The sequence below is a fragment of the Xenopus laevis genome, chromosome 2L (genome assembly GCF_017654675.1).
Source record: "Xenopus laevis strain J_2021 chromosome 2L, Xenopus_laevis_v10.1, whole genome shotgun sequence".
In the NCBI taxonomy this organism is placed as follows: Eukaryota; Metazoa; Chordata; class Amphibia; order Anura; family Pipidae; genus Xenopus; species Xenopus laevis.
In genome coordinates this window covers 125,044,087-125,067,305 of record NC_054373.1, presented here as the reverse complement: position 1 = coordinate 125,067,305, position 23,219 = coordinate 125,044,087, and the positions used below count along the sequence as shown (strand labels likewise).

Below are 23,219 nucleotides of genomic sequence, written 5' to 3'. Positions count from 1 at the left end.
TGTAATTATTTTTTGTGGTGCAAGTTGTGTTGCTCATATTTTTTGTGCATTTACAAATATGCTGGAATGCTGGGTAAAAAAAACTGCATCAAATGTATGTTCTTTGCACAGCTGTGCTTTGGTAAATTGACTCTCATATTTTGTTTATGTACTGTCAGTCATTCTGTTCATCATACAGAACAGAACAGGGTGTATATGCTCATACACTGTATGTTCAGAGTCTCTGTTTGCTTGATTCCACCAGTGATTTATCCATCAAAACTAGGGGAAAAAAATCTCCCTAAAAAAATACAGTATTTAGTGCTTAGGAGCAAAATGGCAATATAGAATGTATTAGCAACTGCCCTGTACATAACAACTAAAGGGTGATAAAGCCATCATTCATACTCTTCAAAGGATGAGGCAAAAGCAAAGGAAGGTGTGAGACTTGTTCATTATTTAATGTCCATTCTCTATGTATTACTGTCTTAATTACTCTCTCCTGCATGTAGTTTCCTTTGTGTGATAGCTGTCACCTTCCTTTAAAAAGCCTGCTTATGGCTTGATGTTCAAGTGTTGCCATGGTCAGCAATTCCAGAGAGCTCTCATTAATAAGACGAAATCAGAAATGTCTCCATTTCCTCTTCATTCACCTCTTCTTTTTATTATTTTAGTTATGGCTTTTGAGTTTGCTGCCACAAAGGAGCATTTGTCAGAATACCAGAAGGTGCAATCCTATTGGAAGCAATGGAATCTGCCTTCAGCAATGCTGAACCTGCTTTTGTAATCCAACAATGACTGTATACTATGGGGCAGATTCACTAAGGGTCGAATTTCGAAGTAAAAAATACTTCGAAATTCGACCCTCGAATTGAAATCCTTCGACTTCGAATATCGAAGTCGAAGGATTTAGCGCTAAACGTTCGTTCGATCGATTCGAAGGATTTTAAGGAAGGATTTTAATCCAACGATCGAAGGAAAATCCTTAGATCAAAAAAAGTTTAGCAAGCCTATGGGGACCTTCCCCATAGGCTAACATTGACTTCGGTAGGTTTTATCTGCCGAAGTAGGGGGTCGAAGTTTTTTTTAAAGGGAAAGTACTTCGACTATCGAATGGTCGAATAGTCGAACGATTTTTCGTTCGAATCGTTCGAATCGAAGTCGAAGGTCGTAGTCGAAGGTCGAAGTAGCCCATTCGATGGTCGAAGTACCCAAAAAATACTTCGAAATTCGAAGTATTTTTCATTCGAATCCTTCACTCGAGTTTAGTGAATCGGCCCCTTAATGTGTCATCTGAGCTAGATAAGAAATAATATGGAATACTTGTGAAAAAAATCAAGATTTATTGAAAAAATCCGATATACATGTATGTATATATATATATATATATATATATATACAGTATATATATATATATATATCTATATATCTATCTATATATATATATATATATATATATATATATATATATATATATATAAAAATCCAGCAAATAAGATCCGCACTCTCTGGTCTTAAAAATAATAAAAATTTATTGTTCAATCACAGACTGACGTTTCGGCCCCCTCTGGGGCCTTTCTCAAAGTACTTAATTGAAGTTAAACCTGCCTTAAATATATAGATTGGCAGGAAGACAGCTAACGTGTCTCTGACTAGTCAATATCATCATTATTAAGCGACTCCCCTACAGGTTAAAGGTAAAATACAAACAATGGATCCATAGCATACTACTTATACATATTCAGAATTTTTATAAAATCCTAGTTAAGACATTCAATCTGAGCTAGAAATAAAAACAAGATACAATGTAATGTTACTCAGTTATCAATAATAACAATAAACTATGTTGCTTATATTACTAGAGTATCATTCTCTGAGTCATGTTTAGAATGTTACGGGATGATGCTTACATGCATCATTAAATACACAGCATGGCTTGAATTCCCCTTATGTGTGTTTATTAAACCTCCTAAAACTGTATTGTATCACAATAGCAGCTGCTAGTCTCCCCAGTGCCACATATCAAGTACCAACTACACCTTTTCTTTGTTATTTCAGTATCACCCTATCAGTACCTCCCCCTGCCACTAGTCACTGAGTATACACACATATAGCTCTGCAAGCTGTAGTTACACACCCATAAACACTCAACGGCTACAATGTTTCCAGCCCCATTAGATTGAGCAGAGGAGCTCCTCAAGGATGTGTTCTCAGCCCGTTGTTGTACACATTGCTGACACATGACTGCATAGCTAGACACAGCTCAAACCACATCATCAAGTTTGCCGATGACACGACTGTGGTGGGGTTCATCAGCCAAAAAGATGAGTTGGCGTACAGAGATGAGGTTCAGCAGCTGGCAGTCTGGTGCAGTGAGAACGACCTATCACTGAATGTGGATAAAACGAAAGAGATGATCGTCGACTTCAGGAGAACTCGCCCAGCTCCACGGTAGAGACAGTAAAGAACACCAAATTCCTGGGAGTCCACATCTCTGATGACCTCACCTGGATCTCCAACACTGCTTCCATCCTCTAGCACCAAAAAGGCTCAGCAGCGTCTTCACTTCCTAAGACGCATGAAACAGGCCAGCCTTCCACATCCCACCCTCACAGTGTTTTAGTGTTTTGACAAGCTGCATCTCCATCTGGTACAGTAGTGCCAGAGCAGCTGGCAACATCATTGGAGCTGCACTTCCATCACTGCAGGACATTTCCACAAGCGCTGTGTAAGAAAGGCCTCCTGCATCGCACTGGACTCCACACACCCCTCACACGGACTGTTCACGCCGCTGCCATCCGGCAGACGCTTTCGCAGCATTAAAGCCCGAACAACCAGTCTGCACGAAAGCTTTTTTCCACAAGTGATCAGACTCCTCAGCTCACTGCCTGCCCTCCCACTACATTCCAGACACACCTGAACTGTGAACTTAACTTTGGAACTGTTAATTTATTTCAGGGATCCCCAACCTTTTGAACCCATGAGCAACAATCAGAAGTAAAAGGAGTTGGGGAGCAACACTAGCATGAAAAATGTTCTTGGGGTGCCATATAAGTGCTGTGATTGGCCATTTGGTAGCTCTATGTGGATTTTTAACCACATTGAGGCTCTCTTTGGCAGTGCACTTGGTTTTATATAACCAAAACTTGCCTCCAAGCCTGGAATTGAAAAATAAGCTCCTTCTTTGAGGCCACTGGGAGCAACATCCAAGGGTTTGGGGAGCAACATGTTGCTCACGAGCTACTGGTTGGGGATCACTGATTTTATTTGCACAATTCTAAAGGTTTACACATGTATATATATCCAATTTCTGCCAATATATTGCACATTTCAAATGTTTACATATTTATTGTGTATTCTAAGTGCCTTTTTGTGATATGTACTGTGTATATGTATACTGCTCAGATGACAATAAAGTTTACTTTGACTTTGTTCTAATTAGGGTCTCAGAACTAATTAGCCATAATTAAGTGTCAAAAAACAGTGTGGTAACAGTTTGGTAACTAAATAACTACTCAGCTCATAGACCCCCTCAATAGTGCAAATTAATAAATTAAGTGCATGCGATCCAATTATAACACTCAATGTTACCCTGTAGTGTGCCTCCCATATATAATGTGATATCCCAAATACTGTACATGTGAACATAAATATCCCAAAAAAAGGTTTTAAGCTACACGCTTATATTTAAATCATATTAGTGAAATAACACACTATATATATATATATATATATATCAATATAGAGAAGAAGAGGAGAGTTGGTACAAATTGTAAGAGAGGAGGTGACCATCAGTTATTATTTAAGTCGTGTTAGATCCTTTAGATGCATAGGCTTAAAAGTCTACAGCCAAATGGCTTTAATATTGATTAGGAAATGCATTAGGGCTGTTCCACTTGATAGTCCCCAGAATCAATTGAATCTTCTATATTTGTCTGGTATGAGAATTTGCTCATATATTATTATATCAGTAGATAATCATGTAATGTTGCAGTTACAGGTATGGGATCTGTTATCTGGAAAAGCTCCAAACTACAGGAAAGCCATCTTCCATAGACTACATTTTATCCAAACAATCCACACCTTGTACTTGATTCTAACTATGATATAATCTATTCTTAGTGGAAGCAAAACCAATTCTTAAAGGAGAAGGAAAGCTACTGAAGCAGTTTATTTTCAATACATTAGCCACAATAGTACAAGCTATAACAGTATATTTATTCTGCAGAATGCTTTACCATACTTGAGTAAACAGCTCTTGAAGTTTCCTCTGTCTGTTTAGGATAGCAGCTGCCATATTGGCTTGGTGTGACATCACTTCCTGCCTGAGTCTCTCCCTGCTAGCTCATAACTCTGGGCTCAGATTACAGCAGGGAGGGGAGGAAGGAGGGGGAGAGGAGCAAACTGAGTATGCACAAGACCGTGCCCTGGAGGTTTAAGTTGAAAACAGGAAGTCTGATACAGAAGTCCATGTGTACACAATAAAAGGAAAGGAATGTGGTGTTTCTTTTGACAGAGCAGCAATACTTTGAGGGTTTACTGGTGTATTTATATAGATCTATATGTATATATATACAGTATATATATGTATATTCTTATATTACATATATATTTTTTTAATGTGTACTGCTATATACAGTATATATATATATATATATATATATATATATATATATATATATATATATATATATATATATATATATATATATATATATTAACAAAGTATGTATACTTTTTTTTCTTCATTGTTTCACTTCATCTGCCACCCCCATGTGTTAGAACACAGTTCTTTTAATTAAAAGCTTTAATTATTGACAGTATGAATTATGTTTGTGGCAGTTGTTTGTCTGTGCTATCTGGAATCTGTTTACAGGAAGCAGACGGTTGTGAGGCAGCCCTTTTGTGTTTCATCTGCCACAGTCCTCAGAAGATAGCATTTGGCATAGCAATTATTTAGATATTCTGATATTGTTTCTGGCAAAAGAACAATACCTGGAATGTGCTGTCGTGATAAAATGGAAAGAAAAATACAACTAGGAATAGTGAATTCCAGCACTTCAATCATACCATCATTATATTCACAGTATTTCTATTTATCCTCCATTTATATAGGACGGGAAAAAGGCTCTACTTTTAGAAAATCACCTATTATTATGTAATCATTTTTCTGTATTTGTAGCACTCTTGGTAACCCATTTAACTCCCACCCAGTTCCTTCATTTAAAGGGCCAATTTGCAACTATGAGACAAAACATGTTGTGTCTATTATTTTTGTTTAGTATAAAACACAGTTACTAATGAATAATTATTTAGCTTTACTGTTAACTACCTCCCTCCCCAGGAGATCTAAAAAGTTCTGTACTAATAAAGCCTCTTGATGTTGTAATCAATAGCTGTAGAGCTGGATAACCCTTGACAGTCAAGTAAAGAGAATTAAAATAGTAATCTTCTCTTGGATTGCTGGCCTGTAATTATGCAAGATAATATGGTAAATAATGCATAATAGTGTCGCATGACATGCTTCCCAGCCATTGAACAGCTGATCAATAAAGGTTCTCTTTCGATTAATAAAGGCGATAATCTTCCAACGTAATACTTTCCATGCATACCTTATATTGTAATTCTTTTTCATTTTATAGCAGGTGGTTGATGGTTAGCTCCCAGAATTGCTCATGTCCAGTGAAATCCAACCAGGTTATTAGTGATCGTCAAAGATCCCAACAATGTCAGCTCAATAATGTATTTGAAACAGATGAAGGATTTTGATATAACAAATTTTGCCCTTGTTGAAAATCTAGTTAGCTCCTTGGCATATATACACAGTGATGGCAATGAGTTCCATTTCTCCAAACAAATGAGAAGGCAGGATCACAGGCTTAACTGCGTCTGCACTGCAGGCTAAAAGATCATGGTACATTAAGCAGAAATACAATTTTTCAAGAGTACTGCTAAAGGGTAAAATAATGTGTCTATTGAAGAACTGACACTTTGAGATTTCACTGGTTCTCTATGTCTCTTACAACTCCTTGCACATTTGCTCAGAGATCTCCATATTGCGTTATGTTCTTTCACTGAAATATAATGTTTTCTTGGACGGCAAATAAATAACCATTCGTCAACGCAGTAAATCACACCATTCTCCCCTTTATTAATGCAATAAAATAGGCAGTTTCATAGCAAACATGTTTATTTATATATCCCATTTTTACTGAAAGAAATGTACTTGGGATGCCATTGCCATTTAAAAATGACTTTTTTCCTCACTGTATAAAATTTGTTTTGGGTGCAGGCCATGGAAAGTGTTACTGTGGAAACTGTTACTGCGAGGCTGGTTGGCATGGAGATAAATGCGAATTCCAGTGTGACATCACCCCTTGGGAGATCAAGAAGAGATGTACATCTCCAGATGGCAAAATCTGCAGCAACAGAGGTGTGTCATTATTAATGGGTTTCACATCTGTAATACTTTCAATTAGTCTTAGGTGATAGTCGTTGCATGGTCCTTTGCCATTTGTTTAGTCTGTTTCAATTTTCAAGTCTGAAATGCATTTATGATGTATTATTCACTTCCAACTGTTGGTTAGAAACAAATGTAATATGCTTTATTTTAAAAATCTAATGTTTTCACCAAGTTTACCACCTTTTCCTTTAGATTCTAATGCACTTCTTTGCCTGTGTGTATGAAATTGCTAATAACTTGTGCAGGGCCGGATTTTCCTGCTGGGTGCAGGGGAACTCGGAGATCCCAATGTAGGTCTAAAATTTCGCCGCCCTTAAAACTTTGCCTCCCTAGGCCCGGGCCTTTGTGGCCTTGTCACAAATCTGGGCCTGAACTTGTGGGTTGTATGGACAGTATATACAGGATCTCTTCTGTACAAAATAGGTTTCTGTCTTATAAAGATTTGCAGGGTGGATACATTTATTATGAAATCTGATGAAAAATTAAAAAATCATATTTGCTGCTAATGTGAATTGTTCCTACTTGTTTGCCATATTTACTATACTGCCATGCAGAACTTTTTGGGGTACATTTATCGAAGGGTTTACCAGATGAAAATTTCATGGCTCTCTATTTATTTGTATTGGGTTTTAGGAGCATAATTATCATTGAAACTGAATCTTTCAATCCACCTGCCCAAACTTCACCATTTGTTCAAGGCATGTGCTTGCAATGTGGATGCGCCGAATCCATAATTTGTTTCAGAATTTGGCTAAATCATAGCACTTTGTGCAGGATTGGATTTAGCTGCATCTAAACTCTGGACAACTAATATAAGAATTTTTCCTTAAATATTGGTGCATTTTTTCACTTTTCTCAAATTTAAATGTTCAATTTAGGTTTGTTTTGGGTACATTTTTTTGGGAGCATTTGGTATTTGGCCAAATATGAAAATTATCAAGTACATCACTAATTTTAAGTTTCATAAAAGAATCAAAGACAGGTCTTTAGCTATCTCTGTTCCCAGAAAACATCAAAATCTGGCCATTGCCAATATACATTAGAAAAGCCAACCTTAGAATAACATAAATGTTTGAACTAAGTCCCTATAAGTCAAAAGTTTTTTAAACATTTTTTCAATTCAGTTGCATCAAAACAGACTGTGATATGATTTGTACTTAAAATTGAAAGCTGAAAACTCTGATAATACAGAATAATATAAAACATATTCCCCAATTTTGGTCTGCTTTTCAAGCTTTTAAAGCTTGAAAAAAAGACTGTAGAAACAATCTAACAGACTACTAGTTAAATGGCAAGTGGCAATTTCCTTTGGCTGCTTGCCAGAATACCATTACTGTATAGCAAATGTGAAAGCCCCAAAGAACCTTATTTTAAATACATCTTCACTGACAATGACTGCTGCAAAATGAGCATCTAATTATCCAGAGAGCATTTAAAAGCTGCCTCCCTTCTTAATTATGTGAAGAGCTTGGCTTTTGTTCATATTTACAGCAACAAATTTTAATATCTTGCTTTATAGAAAACTAAAAGTTAAATATGGAAATGGAAATATTTTAATTGAAAGCTAATAATTACATTCATTCCTCTCCAGCTTATATGTACATTTCCTATTTTCTTTTAGCCACTAATATTACTTGAGTACATGTGTGTTTTAGAAGACTTGGAACTGTATTTGTGACACACTCCAAGCTAAAGTGAAAAACAGTTTTCCAGTTTCCACATTTCCTTTTAAAAAAGTGCTTTATGAATAAAAAAGTCTGCCCCCTCAATGAATATGTAAGCTAATCATAGGCTACTGCCTCTTATGGGCCTCTTATGGGCATGAATTGCATGAGGCTTGTCATTTTTGAGATGCATTTTAACAGTTTTACTGCACTTTTGTTACGATGGTCCAGTTTTGTGCCAGTCTGCTAATGATGAGGAGATGTATCTGCCATTTCCCTTAAGCTGAAAGTCTGGGTCATGTGCACCTGGACCCCCACTAGATTTGGTGAGTTCATCCCAACACTGGATTTTTTGTGAAAAATGTTTTGCAGAAAACCTGAAAAATGGAAGAGGATTTTAAAAACAAAGAGAATTTGCAGTAATGTTCACTCCATTTCCAAATGCAATCCAGAACAGTAAGCTGAAAAAATTTTCAACAGTGAAATAAATTTCCAAATCATTTTTCCTGTAGTTATGAGCTATGTTATTTTACATGAATGTTCTGCCCATTGACTTTAATAAGAGTAATGACGCATGAATCATTTTTCCATATATCAGCTGATGGAGTAACACTCACTTGCTCTACACCCCTCACTCTGCATGCACTGACATAAATGTAAACCACCTATCAGTGTGTCATGGAGAGGTATCAGACATTGCTCTTGCCACACACATCCATTATAGTACTTTGCATTTGTGCCTGTGCTTTTAAATGAGCTATTTTGTCTTTTTTGTTAAAAGTAGAAATCTTGTTGGCTGTTTTGATTTACTACACTAGAACAGCACTGTCCACCTGGATGGCTGCTACCCCCCTTTGCTTAAAGTCTGGCTGCTGTAACTGCTTACCTTGTGCAACTGGCCCATGCATTGTTTACACCCAGGATTCAGATTGTAAACCCCCACATTGTTCATACCTGTAACCCCTGTATTGTTCACACATCAGATTTAGATTTTAAAAGCCTACATTGTTCATCTGTCCACACCTCATACAGACTGTTGGAGGGGCACCAGCATGGTGCCACTGGATGTACTGTAGCAGAATACCAACTGTTCATCTTAGAGTGGTCCTGGTTGGTTAACTGGTTCTGATAGGTTTCGATAGGTTTCATTCTCCTGTCCCTGCTCTGCCTACGTCTGCCTATTCTGCCTGTGTGTGCCTTATTCTGGCTACTCTATCATCCATGTGTAAACCATAGTCTGCCTGCCATACACTGCCTATGCGTGCCATACTCTGTCTGCCCTAAACTGCCTGTGGAGGTGAGCCAGGCAAGGGTTTGTTCTGGCTTTTTTTTTTAGAATTTGGAAATTGCTTTTAGGGGTTCCTAATGTATTAAATGATATGGTGAAGGTTGCTGTGCTATCCATGGTGAAGGAGATGGTATATAACTTTTTTTTACATATAAAAGGAATGGGTGAGCACCAACGATTTGTTTTTTTTTGGAGTGCTATCACCATAAATGTTGATATGGTCTTAAAAGTTGTGGTATCTTGGCTGTGGCTTAAAGTAGATGGGGTTAACAAACAGGATGTGGTCAACACTGGCTTCCATTATTGGTCCTCCACCACCCAGGCGCGAAAAATTCCAGACCTTGGTATCATACAAATTGGACAGCAGTGCACTTTTGCAGTGCAGTTGTGCTTACAGTATATCTATTACTCCTCTCCCCTCCACAATGATTTTTAGGATTTTTATAAAACTTATCCTGCTTAAAATGTCTGTTTTTATGGTGAATATTTTGCCTGCTCTTATATATATATATATATATATATATATATATATATATATATATATATATATATATATATATATGTGTGTAAATATTTTTGACTGCTGGTTCTTTTATGCCAAAAACAGGCAGCAAAAAGCATAATCCAATTTTACAGGCAGCAATTTCTGCTTACCCTAAAAAAGTAAGAAGTACCCTTAAAGTGAGTAGTGTCTTAAATTATGTGTGATTCTTCTGTGTGTGGCTGTTGTACCTGGCAGTAGAGAATACACATCAGGCATAGTTTCCACACAATCACATCTGTTATGTTTTGACACCACAACATCATATTTATATATTTATGTTTTTCTTAAAACTTTTAAAGGAACTTGTGTGTGTGGTGAATGTACATGTCATGATGTTGACCCGACTGGAGACTGGGGAGATATTCACGGAGACACCTGTGAGTGTGATGAAAGGAATTGCAAATCGGTCTACGACAGATATTCTGATGACTTCTGCTCAGGTAAAATGGTTTTACTGAAATAAAAAGCAAATGAATAAGCATTGATGTGCTTGAAATTGAAATATTCTGTTGGTGTACACCTCACTTCAAAAAATGAATATTTTATTTTTAAGCTTTCACAAAAAAAGTTTATCATTACTTTTCAGCATAAGGAAATGCTTAAATAAAAGCTGCCAAATCAAAGAAAAGCAGTTGTAATGAGTTACCATCTCCTTTGTAAGCAAGGAAATAGGCCAATGACAAATGCGATCTTTTGCTATTATTTTATGTATATTTTAGCTTATTTTAGCATATTAGTTATGAAAGCTACTATAGTGGAAATTTTAGCTTTTTCTGTATGAGGTTGCAGAAAAAAATTACATACATACTGTGGGTATTAATGAACTACCACTCTTTTTAAATTATTCTACGGCTGTTATTCTAGCTTTTCTTTGGCTCTCTAATGTGGCTTTCAGACATATGCCCAGGTGGAAGTTCAATGAACCTAGAAACAAGACGTTGAAGAGGTTTGATTGACAGACTGGAAGATAAACACAATTTACATTTTTTTGTGGTCCCACCAATATTTAATGAATAATACATTTCCTTGATTTGACATTTTCCCAGATTTTACACCAGGTTTGTCTGGTCCCCTGAAAAACATGTGGGTTCTACAGTGTAGTTTAACAGTTAATCAATATTTTGGTTGCCTGGGCCACAGCCACTGGGGCCCGCAACTCTCTCTTTCCCTGTGTGCCAATATTTCTTCCTTCTCTTTATTACCATATACGCCCCTTTTTCCTCTCTCTCTTTCTTACCCTGTGTGCCCCTATTTTCTCTCTCTCTCTTTCTTACACTATATGCCCCTATTTCCTCCCCCCTTTCTTACCCTATATGTCCCTATTTCCTCCCTCTCTTTAGTACCCTATATGCCCCTATTTCCTCCCTCTCTTTCTTACCCTATATGCCCATATTTCCTCCCTCCCTTTCTTACTCTGTGTGCCCCTATTTCCTCTCGCTCTTTTTCTTACCCCGTGTGCCCCTATTTCCTTTCTCTCTCTCTTACCATGTGTGCCCTATTTCCAATCTCCCTTTCTTACACTATATGCCTCTATTTCCTCCCTTTTTTTCTTACCCTTTATGGTCCTATTTCCTCCCTTCATTTCTTACCCTATATGTCCCTATTTCCTCCCTCTCTTTCTTACCCTGTGTGCCCCTATTTCCTTCCCCTCTTTCTTCCCATATTTGCCCATATTTCCTCCCTCTCTTTCTTACTCTATGTGTCCCTATTTCCTCCCTCTCTCTCCCTGTGTGTGCCCCTATTTCCTCCCTCTCTTTTACCCTGTGTGCCCCTATTTCACCCCTCTCTCTCTCCTGTCCCTGTGTTTGCCCCTATTTCCTACCTCTCTTTCTTACCCTATAAGCTCTTATTGCTCCCTCTTTCTTACCCTGTGCCCCTACAGTATTTCCTCCCTCTATTTCTTACCCTATATGCCCTATTTCCTCCCATTCTTTCTTACCTTATATGCCCCTATTTCCTCCCTCTCTTTCTTACCCTATATGCCCCTATTCCTCCCTCTCTTTCTTACCCTGTGTGCCCCTACAGTATTTCCTCCCTCTCTTTCTTGTTCCTATTTCCTCCCTTTCCCTTAACATTGAAACACATCACAAATATATATATATATATATATATATATATATATATATATATATATATATATATATATATATATATATACAGGTATAGGATCTACTGTATTATCTGGAATGCTTGGGACCTAGGGTTTTCTTGAGTAAAATGTATGGATCCATACCTTAGTCAACCTTTTTTGTAATCAATAAATATATATATATATATATATATATATATATCCTCCCTTCAATGACGGCACTCCAGAGTCAGTCAAGTTTAAGTCAATAGATATTAATCATATAGGTTTATTTAAGTGGACCAACGTTTCGATTCCACACAGGAATCTTCGTCAGGGTGCACCCTGACGAAGATTCCTGTGTGGAATCGAAATGTTGGTCCACTTAAATAAACCTATATGATTTATATCTATTGACTTAAACTTGACTGACTCTGGAGTGCCGTCATTGAAGGGAGGATCTACTGATTTACAGACTGGCACCCTGCCGTTGGATCATTTATGGTTGTGCGTTCCTGTTCGTTTGGCTTATATATATATAAAGACTTGCTGATACACGCTTTATGGTGGTTGCTGTGAGTGCTACATGATTGGTGAGTGCCGATAAATTATATATATATATATATATATATATATATATATATATATATATATATATATATATATATATATATATTGATATACACTCTCCAGAAAATCTGGGAAAATGTAAAATCAGGGAAATGTAAAATACAGGAAAACATAAAATCAAAGGATGTAAAATTGAGGTTTCCCTGTATGCTCTCACACACATGTACATACATTGGGACAGAGAATGTGTCTTGTGATCTGTGATTATAACAAAATTACATTGAGATGTATAGCTGCTTTGCTATTTATTTATTTTACACAAAGATATACAGTAGACCTTTCAACATGCTTGACAGTTGTCAGCTTGAACTGCTCCCATTCTTACTTGTAATTTCTGATTAGGGTCACTAAACTCTGACATTTTCTTGCTTTAAAGATAAACAGTGCTGTTTTTCCAGTTGAAAAGGCATTTCACATACATGAAAATGTGCGGTAGTTTGTATGAGACTGGCTTAAAAGAGAACAACATTGATGAAAATGAATGTCAGGACGTTGCTAGCAGGCAGTAATTACTTTGTGTTAAACTGCTTACGTCATTGGACTGCAATACCAAGACTTGAGCTGTCACATCATATCAGAAAAACCATAGGAAGCAATTACAAAAACCCATTATCAAAGGGTTATCATTACCTTTTGGAATTAGAATTCCCTACAGATGTGATTTATTATGGCTCAAGTATAAGGTATAAAATTAAATATTATAAAATCATGACCAAACAGTGTTTGAATGAGCGGTATACTACCAGTAAAAAACCAACGGATAATTATTTTATCTATGCAAAACATGTTATAAATTGTAGTTAGTATATTGTGCAATCTTAAACTGCTCTGGAACTCTTTTCATAAAAAGATAAGCAAGATTACTATTGCTTTACTGTCACTTCTGTATCTAGCACCAACAATCTGCACCTATTATACATGATCGGTATCTTTAAAACAAAACTCAATGCGTGGAATGTTGGTAACTTGAAGCTGGGGGAGAAGTTTTGTTAAAGGGATACTGTCATCAGAATACATGTTTTTTTCAAAACGCATCAGTTAATAGTTCTACTCCAGCAGAATTCACTGAAATCCATTTCTCAAAAGAGCAAACAGATTTTTTTATATTCAATTTTTAAATCTGACATGGGGCTAGACATTTTGTCAATTTCCCAGCTGCCCCTAGTCATGTGACTTGTGCCTGCACTTTAGGAGAGAAATGCTTTCTGGCAGGCTGCTGTTTTTCCTTCTCAATGTAACTGAATGTGTCTCAGTGGGACATGGGTTTTTACTATTGAGTGTTGTTCTTAGATCTACCAGGCAGCTGTTATCTTGTGTTAGGGAGCTGTTATCTGGTTACCTTCCCATTGTTCTTTTGTTTTGCTGCTGGGGGGAAAAAGGGAGGGGTGATATCACTCAAACTTGCAGTACAGCAGTAAAGAGTGATTGAAGTTTATCAGAGCACAAGTCACATGACTTGGGGCAGCTGGGAAATTGACAATATGTCTAGCCCCATGTCAGATTTCAAAATTGAATATAAAAAAATCTGTTTGCTCTTTTGAGAAATGGATTTCAGTGCAGAATTCTGCTGGAGCAGCACTATTAACTGAATTATTTTGAAAAAAATGTTTTTTCCCATGACAGTATCCCTTTAACTCTGATGGGATTACTATGCAAGGTTTATGCCATTTATTATACACACTGCTTTCCTAAAATGACATATTTGAAAGTTTTTATGACTTAGGTTTCTATGCTGTTTTCTAATACTTTACTACTTTAGACCTACTATCAAAATTAGAATGTTAGAGGATTTTTCAACTCTAATAAACTCCAATGTTTGATTATTTACTAAATAATTTGAATGTAAAAAACGGGGGTTATTTATCAAGGTCCGAATTTATCTCAATATCGGCTGCTACAAACTCAGATCTAACCCACTCTGGTTTTTAACGCTTATGAATTATTACATTTTCCCGAAAATTAGCTTTACGGGAAAAGCTCAGATTTTCATGATTTTTTCGTGAATTTTCCCCGAAATTTCTTCATATTTTTCGGAGTTTTCATGCGAAAGCTCTGAAAACATCGTGAAATTGCCCGAAAACCCAGACACAACCAAAAATCAATGGGACTGTTTCCATTGACTTTTATGCAACCTCGACAGGTTTGAGATGCCGTGTTTTTTATATTCGGGCTTTTAAGCCCTTGGGGTTTAATAAATTCCGAAAAATTTGTGATTTTTTTTAAAAGTCCGATTTTATAAAAACAATCACAAATTTTTCGGATTTCGGGTATTCGGAGCTTAGTAAATAACCCCCTAAAACTGTGAATAGGAAACCTGAATGCATAAAAATTGTAGTCTGCTTATAATATTCAAGCTGTCAAAAAATGTGGAAAAACGTCAAAAACCATAATTGAAAAAAATTCTCTTTGATTTTACCTAGGAAAACTAATATTGACTTCTACATAAACTTGCAAGATGATGCTGAAGATTTACATTTGAGTTTTTCAAAATGTTTTTACTTAATAAATAAGGAACATTTGAGTTTTCTAAACCATAATGGAAATTCACAAGTTTTAGTGCAAAAAAAACTGAATTGCAGCAAAGATTGAAATTCGAGCATTGATTAATCATTCCCCTTAGTGTCATCAGCTGAGACATATAGATACTGTAGATAGCTGATACAAGACACAAGGTAGGAGATTCATGTTTAATACAAATTTTTGGCCTTTAAAGGCCTTTCAAAGACATGGATTCTCTGCTGACTGTGTTTGTCCCCAGTTGCTAAAATATTACTAATGCAAAAAGAAAACCTTTTTTTAATTGAATGTAATTAATACAGGTCACGGTCAGTGTAACTGTGGCAGATGTGACTGTAAAGATGGCTGGACTGGAAGAAAGTGTGAACACCCACGTGCATGTGCCTTGTCAATAGAGGAAAACAAGAAAAAATGTCAAGGTAGTGCAAGTCAGCCTTGCTCAGGACGAGGTACGTTATGGCTTTCAAGTGTTTTGTTACTTGCTGAAAGAGAAAACATTTCATGGTTCAGTGATTGGAATGTTTATTTATAACACATCAAATGGGAATATAGCTGAATGATAAAAGCAGAATAATCAATATGCATTTGTGTAATCCTTAATGATTTTGTTTACGGATTAAAGGTGGAAGAGCTCACTTTAACAGATGTGTGTCTTATACAATTGACTGACCCACTTGGGCAATGCAGGGGACTATCAAGTGCCAGAACCAAATTTTGATAACTGACCTCTAGGCAGTAATAATCTCTAGGTTGCAGGAAGATTTAGAGGCATCCCCTTTATATAGTACCCACATAAATTATGTGATATTAAGACTTACACAGTTTTCAAACAACAAGAGCGCATAACTTGTACTATATATAATATTTTACATTTTTTTCAGTCGAGGCTGGATGGAATTATAGTATTGTTCAACCAGTGGCTCTATTTCTTGTCTGATTTAAATGAAATCCTAAAATGAGCACGCACTCCTGCGACACACCAATTCAGATAAAATCTGATCTTTATTCCGTGAGTTAAAAACAGATGTCCTAACGCGTTTCATATTTAGAGATACGTAATCATAGGCATGATTTAAATGCCCTTGTATATTCATAGACATTGTTGCACATTGAAAAGAAAAGCCATTTCGAGGATATCACAATATTGAAATACAAAATATTTAAATTTGCTAAAAAACTCAGTCTCATTATCGTTTTAATTTGTTGGAACTTTTTTGGTAAAATTTAGGTGGTCTTATGCATTGTCAATCAAATAATGCTTCCAGACACATTTTTGCATGAATTCGAACTTAGGGGCAGATTTATACAAAAAGAGGGGGGGTTGTGGGAGCACTCAAAAGGCTAAGTTAAAGTTTATTTATGTATAAAGTGCTACTTTTCAATGCACATTCCCTGGTCCCCTGTAATTCAGTATCAATGCAAGTGCATGTGTTTACAGACAGGGGTTTTTAGTTACAAAGTTATGATCATAAAGTTGATAAGCCACCATTCCACGCCAAGGTAAACCCCATACGGTGGATCCTAACTTGTTTACCTGAGGTCCTAGTATAAAAAGTCTTTTACTTCTCTGCATAGTAGCATTACTTGTAATCAGTGTCCTCTCCTGCCAGTAAAGGGAGAGATTGCCCAAATCAACACCCATTTTTGAAAGCATAGGACCACCAATAGTTTTAAGGGGTGGGTATGGGGTGCTATTAAAAAACCACATATGAAGCTCAGCCACAGCTTCTGGCTACAATACAATATGCAAAAAGAGGGGGGTTGTGGGAGCACTCAGAGGCTAAGTTAAAGTATATTTAAAATATATTTAAGTATAATGGAAGTGCATTGAAAAGTAGCACTTCCATTATACTTAAATATACTTTAACTTTTGAGTGCTCCCACAACCCTCCTCTTTTGGGGCAGATTTATCAAAATGTGAATTTAGATTTTAATAAATGAAAGCTCACTAACATTCTATTCATTCCTATGGAACTTTTAAAAGCATATTTATCAATGGGTGAACGTTAACTCTCCATTTGGTAAATACGCTTCCGAAAATCCCTTAGAAATGAATAGGACATGAGTTTTTATTTATTAAAATCTAAACTCACATTTTTGAAAAATCTGCCCCTTAGTGTTGTTCATTAGACCCCCAAACACACAACTGTTGTACAGATATGCATTACACGTAAAAAGGGAAGATTTTAAATTGTCTCCTAATGACTCTTATTATAGCAATGGATATATGAAAAAGCCTGTTCATTATCTAGTAGGTTTCATAAAGGAAAAACATTTTAAATCTGATGTTTTTGAAGATAAATTGGTGGAATGCTGCTAAATAGAAAGGGTTATCACATCACCTGAATGCAGTGCCGGGCCAAGTCAGCCAGTCGCCCTAGGCAAGCCGGCCGACTACGTCGCCCCCCCCCCGCCGAGAACACGCAAGTGCGCATGCGAGAAAGAGTGGAAGCACCGAGTACGCACAAGTGTGCATGCGTGAAAGAGCGCAAGTGCCGAGGACGCACCAGTGCACATGCATAGAAGAGCGCACACTCTGCCACGGCTTCTAGACACCGGTGCGAACTAGGGGGAGGCGTTAGAAGAGGTACGTGCCTAGCGCCCCTCTACCTTTGCGCCCTAGGCACGTGCCTCTTCTGCCTACCCCTAGTTCCGGCCCTGCCTGAATGCACTTTGTTCCATGATATAAAATATAGCAGCTTTTATGAATATGATGTTCATTATAGATTTGTTTTATCATTTGTTTTAGTCCTACATCAATACAAAGAGTTGCTATGGAAAAAAGTTAACCTTGAAGCCAAACAATTCTGTGTACCTTATTCATAAATGTGTAAATGCACTACAGTAATGTGCCTTTCTTTTGGATGAGTTGATTCCCCAAACTTAGACCTAGAACCAGTTTTTCAATTATTCCACTACTATTGGCATGAAACAAATACTTGAATTTCTTATCACTTAGATCATGGGGAAACCACTAAAGGGATATTGACAAGTATCAGTATCACTAGTAAAATCTCACCCACTGTTACTGTTACAGGTGTGATATTTGATGGCTTAACTGGGTTGGGGTCGCACAATCCTTCCATATACTGGAGTACGAATATAAACAAAACTCCAGCATATAGATGGATCTTGCTACACTGGATCCAGAATGATTTTAATCCATAGATCAAACGATTTTTCTTCGACCTAAAAACTGTTATAAAGCCTATGGGGACCTTCCTAACATTGCACTTCGGTAGGTTTTCGGTGGCGAACTAGTTGGTCAAAGTTTTTTTTAAAGAGACAGTACTTCGATTATCGAATGGTGAAATAGTCGAATGATTTTTAGTTCGAATTGTTCGAATCAAAGTCGTAGTCGAAGGTCGAAGTAGCCAATTCGATGGTCGAAGTAGCCAAAAAAATCATTCAAAATTCGAAGTTTTTTTTATTCTATTCCTTCACTCAAACTAAGTAAATGGGCCCCTTAGCTAATCATGTTTCTCTCTTACACAATCTTTTGCTCAGAAATCCCTTCTGGGACTATGTGCTGTAGTTTGATGTTAGCAGGCAGTCCCTTCTTATGTTCAAACATAATATGAAAACCTTGGAGCAATAGCATATACAGTACAATATTTTCTGCTTTAAGCAGCATCAATTATTGTAAATTAATGTTTTTCCTTATTTCGCCCATTAAGATATTCTAGTTCCAGGTATTTTCTGTGTTTTTGAGTTTGAGTTTTTTAATATTTCTTTTTTTAGAAGAAAAAGTAGTTATACAGTGTAAACATCAGGAATTTAGGAGGGTATTACAGTAACCGTAAACCAAAAAAATAAAGCCACATGCAACCTGAGTTGTACTTTGACCAAATCTTTATATACTTGTAAGATGATGTGCAATACACATAAGAAGGAGTAATACCTACAAAGTACAATCCCTATTAGCCCAGGAAGGAGGGCCTAGACGTCACCTTTGTGAATGTTAGCGACCAAGATTTCCATTGCTTGTGTCCTCTTTGACCAATTTTAACGACTTCCTTGCAAAGTTTGCAAACAAATGGCTTTTTTTGAACATGCACAGAGCATGTAATTACATTTCACAATCATAAAGCATTTTTTGTGACAAAATATCCAGAGCACGTGTAAACGCTAACCTTTGCTTAGCAAAACTGAGCAATGTAATACTCGCCAGTGAATTATTTTACATTGAGAGCAAGGCCAAACATTTGCAAAAACCCCATTTTAAAAAAACACTTGTGATTTTAATTACATTCTCTCTTAAATATTCAAGTTCTACCTATAATCCCCAAAGTTTATACATTAGGATGGACTTATTGATAAGGTCCGCCCATATCTTAGGAGTTGGACCACAAGCTGTATTCCATTTTATGGCTATGTTTTTTTGGCATACTGCAGAGAATTCACAATAAAGTTTATATGTTTGAAAAGGTGGAGTGGGTAACTATGATTCTTAGAGCAGATGCAAAGGCAATTTTTGGGTTGGCTAGGTAGAGCAGGGTGTTATCTGCATACATCAATATCATTGATAAGACAGGTCCTTGACATAGTCCCTCAACTTCTGTTGATGGTCTGATGATCTTACAAGCCATAGATACCATTACTAAAGAATAAAGCAGGGGTGATAGGGGGCATCCCTGCTGTGTACATCTAGATATTGGAAACAGGGATGAAACCCCTGACTCTTGCACCTTGCTGGTATACAATTCCCAAATTGAACAGAGTTGCTATCCACCCAAGAAAGGTGGATCTCAACCCAACTCTATTCATTATGGCCCAAAGATATGCCCATTCTACTAAATCAAAAGGCTTTTTAGTTATCTAACACTGCCATGTTTGTCATGTGTTTTTTTATCTAACATCGCCACAGTTCTGGTACCTGAATTGTCATGTGTTATTGAAAGGTCTCTGAATATTAGTGCCTGTCATCCTACCAGGTACATTAATTTCTTTGGTGGTGAGAACCTTGGCCAGTATCATTGCGTTAGCATGTATTAATGAGGAAAACAGTCCTGTAGGAGGAGCACTCCAGGGAATCCTTGTTTGGTTTTAGAACAAGGGCTTTTAGGGTCTCCTTCATAGACTGTGATCATTCTGTACTCTATTGTACAGTTTAAATAGGAGAGGCATGAGTTTTTTTATATACGGTTTAAGTATATACTGTATATAGGCAATCAGCACTTTATTACATTATACATTATTCAGCCTTAGGTGGCTTTCCAGATCCTCTGCTCTGGTCTCTAGGTCAGCCATGCCCATTCAACCTGGTAATATGGATGTGGTATCCTCCAGCAAGTTTATTCTGGTTTTAGCCTCTCTCCCTGATGTTTTGTACATCTTGTTTAAGTATGGCAAAGTTTCTTTTAATTTCTTCTATAGTATGTCAGCTAGCATGGGCTCTGCTGCAGTAGAAGATTGAGGTGTGGTTTTATGAGTTTTTTTTTGTTGCTGCTCTCCCAGATTTGTGTAGCCCCACAGATGTTGCTGTGTTTAAACATGTTGGAACCGGCTCCATTTTGAAGTTGTCCCTCTATGTGCGTCATGGGTTTTTTTGCCAGCAGGCCCATCCATAATGCTTAAAAGGAAGGTGCCTGTCTGCTGAGAAGGTTCACCCACTGCCCAAGACTGAAGTGATAATCAGGATTAAAGTCAGTATAAGAAGGGCCCAGGGTCCCACTCATATATAAAAAGCATAAGTGTTGGTTCCGGGCACACTGGCAAACTCACGTATTGATCAGACCAGAAAAATAGTAAATTAAAAATTGAAGCTTTATTATATAGTCATCTCTCGGCTGACGGGTTTCGTGTCACTAGGACGCTTAGGGGCAGATTTACTAAGCTCGAGTGAATTTTCGAAGTCCAAAAAGTTCGAATTTCGAAGTAATTCTTTTTGGATACTTCAACCATCGAATAGGATACTACGACTTCGAATTTACTTCGACTTCGAATTGAAGTAAAAATCGTTCCAATATTCGACCATTCGATAGTCAAAGTACTGTCTCTTTAAAAATCATTGATTTCAATACTTCGCCAAATTAAAGCTACTGAATTGCTATATTAGCCTATGGGGACCTTCCAGTGCATTTTTTAAAGTTTTTGGTATTGAATAGAAATCCTTTGATCAATCGCTAAAAATCGTTCTAAATGTTTTTTATTCGATCGATAGAATGCTATTTTAGCTCTAAATCCTTCAAATTCTATATTCGAATTCGAAGGATTTCAATTCGATGTTCGAATTTCGAGGGTTTTAACCCCTCGAAATTTGACCCTTGATAAATCTGCCCCTTAATCATAGGCTTCAGTGTACACAGATATGGATCACTATTTAAAGGCTGAACCACCAATCAAAAAGGGAGGGGGAGGAGAAAGGAAAAATGACATCACATCACATCTAATCCAAATTTAAAGGCAAAGTATGCACAAATACAGAAAATGCACAAAAAATACAGTGTGTACAAAAGGCACAGAAAAAATGTAAATAAAGGAAAAAAGCTATATACAATCTAAAAACAACTAGCAATGAGCAAGATGATTATGATAAAGGCATTATAGAAAAATATTTGAGTAGAAGAATATATGAATGTAGATAAATATTGAGTAAGTGATAAAAGATACATGAATGGTCCTGTTCAAAAAATTTATATAAATATTGAGAAATATATGAATATGAATTAATATGATATAAATGTAACGCTTTCTTGGGCTGTCCTGCCAATGAGGAGTTAAGGGTGTCCAGCTAGTGGAGTGAGCATGGGTTACATTGGGAATCTACACCCAGGGCAGAGCCTTCGCCAAATGGAAGCTTCCCCTTTAAGATGTTGTAAAACTACAACCCACAGGCTAGTTAGTGCAAAAGTAGATGAATTGGACGCCAGGAGGTTCTTGGATGGTAAAACAGGTGAACAGATTTATTATGCACAAAAGCAAATGACCTCAGGTTTACTCACAAATACTTGTAGGATACAGCAGATGGAACCACAATGGACAGAGTGGCCCACACAGTCAGATCAGAGCATAAGATAGCAGACGGGGTTAATGACTTCTCCTTTAACCGACGTTGCCAGTGAGGGGATCGGGATCGATCAGGTAGGGTACAGGTAGTTCTCTGCTCTAAAGGCAAACAGGCCTTGTGGGAAGCTACTCCCTTCTACAAATCCTTGTTGGAGCGACAACTGCTCTTACTGCTACACCTCTCTGTCTCACTCTCCTAGAGAGTCTATTACAGGAGCTTACTATGCTAGCTGTTCCTTGTTCACGGGTTGCCTGGTCCCGACTTAGATCTCCAAAGGTACAGGTCCAGGGTAAATGGCTTTACTGGGCCTATGGTGATCCCAGGCTCAATGGGAATCACCTAGAAGCACAGGATCAAGAACCAAGAACCAGGAAGAGGCCACTCCCTACACAGCACTATATAGCAGTGTGGCAGGGGAGTGTCATTACACTCTTTGTCCAATAGGTGAGGTGGTAACACTTAAACTGTTTCAAGGGCTTGTGCCCAATAACAAAGGATAAGAGAACTACATAGGAAAGGTAGGAGATTAACTCTATAGGGAATGTAGATCCTATAGGTCCCTACATAAGTATGATATAAAATGATATAAAAATATGTCTCTAAGAAAAGTGTCAAACCTCTTTCTTTTTTTATAAACAAAAGGAATACATTATCTGTTAGTTACGCACTTGGTGTGTGAGACTATAAACATCAGATTTCGTTCTATGGTAGTTTATATTATGCGATTCACCTCATTCTGAAAAAGAGGGAAATGGTGGAAAAAGTGGAAAAAAGAGAAACCAAGGGAGAGAGAAAGGGGGACGTGGACTAAGCTGGATACATGATGAATGCACCTGAATCTGTATATGCTGCTTATATCTCTGATCATAGTAACAAGATACGTCGAAGTCTGACCCTTGGGCAGTCTAGTGTCAAGGGTAAAAATCCAAAAAACTTCCCGTTTAAGTATTCTTTGTAAGATATCCCCCCTCTATAAGGTGCTATAATTCGCTCAGAAATGTGTTCTCTAATTCTTTCTCTCAAACAACGAGAAGTCTTTAAAACATATTGTATATTA

General features: G+C 37.1%; 1 protein-coding gene across 1 annotated transcript in view; it reads left to right on the top strand.

Annotated features, from left to right (window-relative positions):
• Nucleotides 1–23,219, top strand: part of itgbl1.L (integrin subunit beta like 1 L homeolog) — an 87,570-nt gene that overhangs the window by 36,998 nt on the left and 27,353 nt on the right. The window contains 3 exon segments of the mRNA NM_001090841.1: nt 6,272–6,412; nt 10,238–10,378; nt 15,456–15,602. Of these exon segments, the coding sequence (NP_001084310.1) occupies nt 6,272–6,412; nt 10,238–10,378; nt 15,456–15,602 (429 nt within the window).